The sequence below is a fragment of the Oryzias melastigma genome, linkage group LG21, assembly GCF_002922805.2.
Source record: "Oryzias melastigma strain HK-1 linkage group LG21, ASM292280v2, whole genome shotgun sequence".
In the NCBI taxonomy this organism is placed as follows: Eukaryota; Metazoa; Chordata; class Actinopteri; order Beloniformes; family Adrianichthyidae; genus Oryzias; species Oryzias melastigma.
This window is the reverse complement of record NC_050532.1, coordinates 20751988-20761755: the sequence shown is the minus strand read 5'-3', so window position 1 is coordinate 20761755 and position 9768 is coordinate 20751988. Positions and strand designations below refer to the sequence as shown.

Below are 9768 nucleotides of genomic sequence, written 5' to 3'. Positions count from 1 at the left end.
GTCTGTACAATAATATTGTGTTTTACAAAAATCTCTCAGAAATAAAAGACACATTTCTTTATTTTATGCTCATCACTATGTCTCATCACTAAGTCCCAAGACTTTGAGTTTAAGGGTTTCACAGCCTCTCCTTCAAACTTTATGACTAAAAAAAATTTTCTCACAGGTGGAAATTTGTGCCACTTAGAAGAGTCATGTCCACACATTTCTGACTGCAGAACACATTACTCTTCCTCTATCTGTCTCTTCTTCTTCCCCTCTCTTTGCACACTAGACAGCACAAACAACCCATCAGGAAATCCTCAAGTTCCTGATCGTTTACAGAAGAAGAACATCACCATCATGTTGCACTTAGTTAACATAAACATTATTTAAATGTATTGATTGCACTGAAAAATATTTCCTTCTTGTTTCCTTTTCTGTCAAACACACATTCTCAATTAATCGATTATGACAAAGTATAGCCATGCTCTGGAATCCCTACGACAATTGTTAACAAGTTAATTTGACATTTACTAAGAATTTATAAGCCATTGTTTTGTTTTTGTTTTTTAAATGGGATGCTCAACACAAAAAATGCTTACTCATATTCAGACTCAGACATAGACATTTGGAAATTCTGAGGCCTGATTGTGCAACACTCAAAAGAATCTCAAATGTCTACCTGACAAAATTCGCTTTTTTATAGGTTTATATTTAGCGTAAATTTAGAAAAAGTGGTGCAGAAGAGTAGCTGTTTTGTAAGAGTTTTGAAGAGAGAGCACATTTTTTTCTGTGGTTCTATAATTTGGTGCTTATGGAACATTTTCTTTAGTGTTTGTGAGACAAAACTATTCAAATTTGAATGAACAGATGCTTTTTTTTTACGTCAAACGGAAAAAATATGAATATTTATTTAGTTATTTTGTTAAAAGCTGGTCCAAACACTATTAATTCACTAGTCATCTACCTAATTTTCCACACACTTCTTCAGAGATATTTACCTCATTTTGTGCATTTTAAAAACACATGATTTTTGCTATGATGTGCAAATGAAAAAGACAATAATTGAATTTGTATGTGGATGCTTTTTTTTCCCTCACATAATTGTCCCTGTCAGCATCAGCTTGTTAGCCTTTTAGGCAGAACACATTAGAATTTAGTGCTGGGAGTAACCTCACAGGTCTGTGTCAACAGCCTCACCCTCTTACCTGCAGGTTTGTTCTTTTCCGCCGTTGTCACGCATGTGCTCCACTGTTCTCATTCCCTGCAGAAAGTGTCAGCACTATGAAAAGCAGTGAGGTTGAAATGCAATATTATTTGGGCAATGGTTTCACTAAAACTGTGGTGTTGCTATGGTAACGAGGGATTTTTTTTTTAAGGGAGATAAAACAGAGACTGACAAAAATCAATTCAGAAACATTTTTTCGATTTTATTTAAATCTTTATTGGTGGTGACAAAAATAACAATAAAGTACTCAGTATTCATGTGTAAAGTTTTCATTAAATTAAGTGACTTAGAAATAAAAAAAAAGGAAGTTTATGCATCACCATAATTTTATAACATCTTGTGAAAATGATTTGTCTAGAGCTTCATATAGCATATATATTTGGCCAATATCATATATATATATATTTACAATGTATAAACAAGGCTCTTATAAGTTTTCTAAATAACCAATACATGTTAAAATAATTGTTGCTATTTAATATTAGATCATTTATCCAAGAGGTGATTTTGATAGAGGCCTTTATATAATCTAATAAAACTTTAATTCATATATTTTTTATATTTCCTTTACATAATAAAATATTGTATTCACAAGGCAAGATTTTTTCTTCACAGCAGTTCACATTGGTTGTTAAACCCATGTTTCAAATGTATGGCTTTTGAAATCAAAATAACAGTTTGTTGTTGAGCGATGTTTCAAGTGAGTGAGACAGTGTGTTTATAACGACAGACATGGTAGCTGAGTAATGTGTCAATGCATTCACAGTTTGGTCACTGGGGGAACCTGCTGCAGCCACCTCGGCTGCTTTTAACAGACACGCGTAGTTCACGATGACCTCGTCCACTTTGGCTACCACCTCTCGCCTTTCGCTTTCGGTGTTTAGGCTTTCCACGAGTGACATGCACGCTTGCATCAAGCAGCAGAGTGAGTGGAAGCTGTGCGTCAGCGTGAGTAGCAGCTCTTCTGGGCTGCTGTACTCTGTGGCCATTCTACTGCAGGCTCCACTCAGTACTTTGGCCTGTGCAAAAAGCAGCTGGGAACATGTTTCCGTGTCAGCCGTTTCTGGAACATCACTTTTTTTGGTCTCACTGTAGTGAAACACGCCCATCATCTCTAAGGCATCCTTTCGTGCAATTGCAAACCCTGTATGAAGACTATAGGTTTTTCCCTTCATTGAGTGTATATGAGCTAGTCTTTCTTCAAGGCTCATGTTATCCACACACACGCTCGTGTTGCTCTTCTCAGATTTACAGTCAGGATTTTCCTTCTCCCTGGCTGAAACTGAGCTTTTAGAAACCGGAGCATGTGAAGGCATCTCTCTGTCTTTATGGCCACCTTGAGTGTTTGGCTTTCTCCTGAGGAAGCAGTGACTGAATGGCGCTCGGCACTTCCACGTTGCCACTTCCAGCCTGGGCGCTGTTGTCTCCTGTAGCAACGCTGAGGCTCCCGTTGATCCACCAGGTGAATCAGAGGCAACTGAACCCTGGGACACACTCTTGGGTAGGGTTTTGGCTGAAAACACCCGCTGCACTTTCTGAAGATCTTGTGCCTGCAGATTCAGATCCTCATTCCTCCCAGTAAGTGTGGCTTTGGTCTTCTCTATCAGTGCTTCTAAACTCCGGGAACCTGGCATGAGGGAGCTCCAGCTCCTCCTGAGCATACGCACCCTGTGTGGCTTCCTGAGGTTACCTGTCGTCGGGTCATACGAAGCCGGTGCGTGTGGGTCGGACTCAGGACTGACCAGTGCTAGCCCGCAGGCTTCTGTGCTACTTTGTAATGGTAAAGGTGACATGTTTGTGGTGCTGGTACTGGTCTTGTTACAGATGGCTAAAGATGACTCTTTCCCAGCCTTCTTCAGCTGTGTGCAAGCTACACTAGGGGTAGTAGGAGAATAAAGAGAACTGTTAAGCATTTTGCTGACACCGCTCAAAGAGATTACACAGTTGCATGGATATGGCTGTTAATTAGCAAAACGTACACCATTTAAATATAATTATAAAACCTCCTCAGTTTGGAATGTGAAGTTCATAAATTAAGCAAACTAATAAAATAAAGTGAGTACGCATCCTTATTTACAGAAATTGCACACCATTGATAATTTAATGTTTTATATATCAATGGTCCAATGAGTTTAAAATTATTTGCTCTTGGTGTTTTGGGAGTTTTTACACGTTCTCGTGGCATTTTTCTGATTATGGACGACACATAAATAAAACAATAAGCTAAAATTGCATTTTTGAGAATGTCTTTGGATGGGATGGGGGTAGGGTTGCTTGCACGAATAGTCCTGCGCACAAATAAAAGGTGCATTTCTAATGCCACTCTGCAGAAAGTCCCAGATATTTACTTTTTAAAAATTTTGGCTAAAAATAGTGTAACCGTAATTAAAAGAACACTAGGAAGACTTTTACAATAGATCAAACGATGATTGGAGTGGGGCTTTAATGAGCGTTAACATGTATGCATTCACAGCATTGATTTAAATGGAGGATTTCTTTGGTTTTATGTAAAATATGTGAAACCATATATTCAGTTGTAGTTTCATCCACAATTTAACTGCTGCTGCAGTTACAATAAAGTCTTTTGATTGATTGACTCTCCAGTATGAAAGAGGGTCTGCTACAGGATCCACTTTTTCAGTGTCTATAACTTCCAGAACTGAGTTGTAATGAGTTACATAAGTAACTTTGTTAAAAATTAGACACCTGTGATCAGATAAACTGCTTTTTTCTATATATTAGTTGATTTATGTTAAAAAACAATAACAAAAACAATGGTCTGACTTAACTAACTTATTAACATTTAACAAATGTTACACGTAGGAATATTTTGTCTTAATTATAGTATGTTAATTATTGTAAGGATATACAAGATACTGAGAAAATAATGGTACCAGAAGATATTGGATAAAAAATTAATAAGTCACTTATCAGAGAAATTTTTATTGCTGCCAAAATTACATTAAACACTACAATATTCTATTTATATAGTATCATTTTAAATCTGGAATGCCAATATCTACTGAACATGAAATTTGCTTTGAGTTTTGCCTGAATCTCTATGCTTTCACTAAACAGTTTCTGTTTGAAAGTTAGACCAATTCTAACTGTAATGATAGCCATAATTTGGATTATAACGTTTTTACTTCCACTTTTAGATATTATTTTGAACTAATGCTACTTCAGTAAGAGTAAAAATTCCAGATAGCCCATCTTCCTGTGATAACACCTCACCAGAAAACTGTCCAGTTGGTGACATTCTCATCAGATGTCTTAACCATCTCACCTTTCTTATCTTGAAGTGGTGAAGTGCCGACTTAAGTCACAGTTCTTGCTGAATCACTCAGTTTTAAGCCTTGTCTCTTTAGGATAGCTTATTTCCGCTGCTTCTTTTATTCACCCAAAGCCCTCAGCTGTGGGTGTAGGCAGCGGATGATGGTGACAGGTAAATCTGTCACCTCATCAAGAGGCTTGCCTTTTGCTCAGCTCTCTATTACCACAATGTACCAGTGCAGATTCACTGCTGAGAAGCTGCACTGATCTGTGATCCAAATTCACTTCTAATACTTTACTCGAAGGCAAACAACATATTACACTACTTGGTAAAGGAACTTCTTTCAAACTTGAAGACGTTGCTCCAACTTTTTTCAGGAAACCCTTTTTCTTAAGATACGTTCACACCACCCTCAGCACATTTAAACCCTCAGCGCTCAAGCAGCTACTTCCAGTGAAAAGCCAATGTAAACTTGTGTTATGGGCTTCCACATTACATACTCTTGCATTTACACATATCAACCCAAGCTTTACAAACATTTCCATGATCTACCCATAAAATGCATGACCATTGAACACCCACTGAAAGTTAAACCACGTTGAACTTTGACCAGTCAAGGACTCTGATTTTGTTGTGACATATGAATAATGTCCCTTTTCTTTTGCACAAGTGCCAACCGTTTGTAAATTGATCATAAATTAGATTTTAATTATTGTGGTTTGTGCCAGGCCAGAATTGTATGACACCAAGTCTTTCATAAATCAAAATAGAGATGTGAAAAAAAAAAACCTGGAGCAAAATTCACAAGATTTGCACCGCTTAAACATTTTACACCAAGTCTTCTCCAACTGTCAGTAGCGGAAAATGTGTGTTTAGCACGTTGTTGAACGTTCATGAAATACCCGATGTGTACATAAGACTGAGGTTTAACCATCCTAGCCACCAATAACTCAATTTCAAACCTCGTAGCCTGAGCTGGAGACCATAGCTTAATGAAGACGCATCATGGATTTCAACAAAATAGAGATTGTAACTTTAGGCTTTTGAATAAAGGAATCTTTGGTTTAGTCAAACTTTAACAAACTATAACTGTTGAACTGCAGCAGATACAAACCAAGTTTCTGCTCTCTTGGTAAAGTAAAATGGTCCCCCAGTGTGGACAATGCACCCTTTATTTGTAAATCATGCCCTCCAACAAGGATTTAACAAGGATTGGGAGAGTGTTTAACAGCCAGCTTGAAACCTACTTGACTCCACCAGGATCTGGATTAATTAGGACTTCGCAGTCATTCTCTTTGCCAAAAATAAAATGGCCACCTGGCACAAAACACCTTTCTTCACTGAAGCATGGTGACAGAACCATCATGCTAAGGGGAGATTAATTAACAGAGTGGAAAAAAATTGGACTTGAAAGTAACTAATTGTGCCAAATTTAGGAAATGTTGAAAGAAAGGCTGATTTTCTTACAATGAATAAAACATAGACCCAGTCACAAACACGTAAAAACCCACTTCGATTATGTTCTGAGCAATTCATTTTTTAGTCAAAAAAAAAAAATAAAAAGAATAAGAACAAAAAAATCTCTGTCGTTTCCTAGTACATAGTTTCTGCAGAAACATTAGAAATTCAAGTTTGAGTTAGGGGCGGGAACGTTGAGAGCTTGGAGTATAGGGAGCTTGTGGCCAAGCAAGAAAGCTCTCTGTCAAATCCATTGATATATAGAGAGATGGACGAAGCCAGGCTGTGGAGTCCCCCATTAGAAAATGCCTTCTCTCCGGTTCCAACGAAATCAAATATATTCATTCACCATTTTTCCACGGTAAGGATTTTGCTATTTTGATACCGGACGACATTAGTAAGCAGTGATTTATCCAAGTCGGTCTGAGTCATCGTTTCTATGGCAAACACTCTTGCAAATCAGCGAATCACCCTTTCCAATGAAATCAGGTTCAGAACAATCTGTAAATCAAACTTTTTTAAGCACTTCAGGTGGGAGCCAGCAATCACCACATGTTCTTATCAAGGCAGCGGATTGGCCAGTTTTAACTTGAATAACTTGCAATAAAGAAAATATGTTGTGAAAAAAAATTTGGTTTAACCAGAACATGTTAAAAATAGACACCAAAGCAGAATGACAAACAGAATGACTGACTAATAGCTGTTTATATTTGAATAGAAGTCTATGGGATTTTGGCTTCTTGCACAAGCGAGTACTTCCTATTTAGGATACAAGGGGGAGGGGATAATCTGTCCAGTTCTCTCTATATACTGTCAATGGTGAAACAGCATATTTTTTGCCTATTCCTGATTCACAACCATTTGAATAAATAAATATTTGAAAATAAAATGTTGTTCTCCATTATCTAAAAAATGCCACAAGAACATGTTAAAAACACCAAAAACACAATTTTCTGTAATCAGGTCGATATCCATAATAAACCATTTATTCCCAGTTGCTGTATTTAGAAAACTTCTGGAGACATGTACAATTTGAATGCTTTCGAAAATGCTTTTACACTCAAATGTCTTCACATATCCATTTAAATCCCCTTTAATGCATACATATAAACCCAAACACCCTCCTGTTTGGTCTTACCTGTGGTTTCTTTTATCTTGGGCACCCTGTGACTGCTGTCCCGTGTGCTGCCATGCCCAGGCTCAGCACTTGTGGCTGCATGGATCTTCCTCAGCAAAGTGGGGTCCACTTGGTGCCCAGATTTCCCCTGTATTGGCAGACCATACGCCTTTTCATCTGCGCCGATGTAGTTTAGTCCCTTAAGGGAGGACTCTGAGAGTACATGCAAGTTGTCTGTTGTACAAAGGGGGGAATCCATAGGGGTGACACAACTGCTGCTGCCAGTGCTGCACCCAGCATCTATAGACGAGCACTGTGAGCTTTGGAGAACATGAACTCCCTCACCTTGGATAGATGACATGCGCTTGTTTACATGGTATTCATACAGCCGTGTTACGTCTTGCTCTGCCTGTGGAAGCTTTATCGGCTTCTGCTCATTATCCTGCGAAGTGGCATCAGTCTCTGCAGGGATGGGCCCTTTGGTTGTGCAGAGGAAATGGGCATTTAACTGTTGGCTTCTTTCATCTAAGTCTTGTTTCTCTCCCTTTGCTGCGAGTCTGTTTGCGTGGGAAGCAGCGTGTGAGTCATTCACACATTCTGGAGCAAGATTCTCTGCCATTTTGTTTCCCGGTGCTCTCTGCTGCCATTTTTGCTGTCTGTCCTTACAGTGAATTCGCCCCAGATCAAGCTGGTTCATATAGAAAGAATCCCTCACCGTAAAGGTGTTGTACTTCCCGACAAGGTGAAGGGGTTCCTCTTTAACTGAGTCTTGAGAAGACTTGGGAGATTTATCGGAGGAACTGCACACATCTCCTTGGATTCTGCTCTCCATATCCCGTTGTTTTCCTTTCTGCCTGCTCATTAATGAGCCCATGTGCATCTTAGTGAGGAACTCGCTGACTGACTTAATTTCCATAGTCTCTGGCTCCATCTCACCACCATCAGAAGGAAATATCTGCGAAGAGCCGACAGCGGAGGATTTAGCCTCCTCCTGACGATGGTCATCTGGCGTGCTCACCGCTGTCTTTTCCTCACAGGCGTGGTATCCCTCTGCAACATGGATTCTCAGGTGGTTCTCTGAATGCCTCTGAGCCGTGGCCAGCTCGGAGCTCTCTGTCATCTCAGAGGAGTTTGTCTCATTGCCAGAATCTGACGACTCTGGACTAAACGCACGTGATATTTCTACACCTGTGTACCACAGAAAGACAAACACCTCGTTAACATTTTCATTTGATTCAAAGCAAGAAAATCAAAGACTGAGTCAGTTATAATTGATGATGATGATGATGGGAAATTAACAGGAGGAAAAGGCTGAATGACACACAGTGTTGAGCTGTTCTGTCTGCCAAAAACAGCAACGTTTTGTGATAATATTTCAGGCAGATAATTGTCTTCAGTTCCCACTGAGAGAGTTTTTAGACTTACAATCAGTCAAAGTCATTTTTCTATTCGACTGCAATAAATGCAAAAGGAGTCATCTTGATTTTTTTTGTATAATTCTTTGCTCTACAGTAAAAAAGGAAATGGAATGAAGAAGTATGTGAGGAAAGCACAAAGAGGAAAATAGCTTCCAATTGGACAAAACTGCTACTCAGTAGCTTGGTGTTCCTGTGATCACAACTTCTAATGTCCTCAGGAAATCCAGTGTCCGTGATGTGTAATCAAACCCTTTATGCTATTTTAGACAAATGTTGGTCACATGCAAAATCAACCTTAGTTACTGAGCGGAAAAAAAATTGTGTGAAAAAGTGGCATTTGAATGTCAAAATGTCACTCTGACTTCTGTAAACATCTGAAGCAAAGCAAGGTTTTGACAATTAAAAAAATGAACCATTCAAGAATGGGCTGATAACTTCCTTTTGTAAGACTTCCAGGAAGTCTCTGCAGTGAGGACAGGGTGCCTTGACATTCAACTAGATGTCAAATCAAATCATTGAGGCATTTTTGTGTTACAACTGATCTTTTTTTCCCATTTTTGTGAGGGATTTTTCAGGTTGAGGCTCACACATCAACTAATGCTACGGTCACAAATACAGCTGTCACAGCGCCATGAGGAGGCATTTGCAGAATCTTCAATATGTCATGCAACCGCACGATTTATTTGAAAATCATTGGCGTGGTCATGCACGTAGATGGTGGAAGTTAGGTGGGGATTATGCCATTACAAAATCAGGGAGCAACTGGGCAGCCACAGGGCAGAGGCAGCCAGTGTGCCAGCTAGCATCAGCTCTGATTGGATGACATGTAAATGTCTGTGGATGGTGACCATCCAAATCAAGTACCACCAATAGCCCGGGGTATATAAAAAGCCACTCCGGACCACTGGTCATTCACAACTCAGATTTTGAGCACATTATAATCTTGTTGATTTTTAAACAACATACCTAATTCGTATTCTTTTCATCAATACACAGGTCTCTGAGTCGCTGTGGTGCTATCAACGCCACTATGAGTTTTGTCCAGCATCAATGTCGTCTCCCCATTTGAACCCACGGTGGCTGGTATCACCAGATTGATGTCTGGTCATTGCAGCGCCCCCGGCCCATGTCAACAGCCTTCGTTGAGTGCCCGCGCTGCTACTGTACAATTTCTAACAATTGTACAGTGGCAGTGGGGTGGCAGCACGGGAGCAGGGGGGTGGCAGGTGGGTGGCAGTCTGAAATTGGCCAATAGTCAGACGATTTTGGGGATCCTTGAGAGCCTCCTATC

The 9768-nt window shown here is 39.5% G+C and overlaps 1 protein-coding gene across 2 annotated transcripts in view; it reads right to left on the bottom strand.

Moving 5' to 3' along the window:
• Positions 1-1408: 1408 nt before the first annotated feature.
• Positions 1409-9768, bottom strand: part of frmpd4 (FERM and PDZ domain containing 4) — a 40300-nt gene continuing 31940 nt past the window's right edge. For both annotated transcript variants that reach the window (XM_024286145.2, XM_024286146.2), the window contains 2 exons: positions 7081-8247; positions 1409-3080 (listed from right to left, as the gene is read on the bottom strand). In XM_024286145.2, the coding sequence (XP_024141913.1) occupies positions 1876-3080; positions 7081-8247 (2372 nt within the window). In that variant the 3' untranslated portion in view covers positions 1409-1875. The remainder of the gene's footprint in view (positions 3081-7080; positions 8248-9768) is intronic.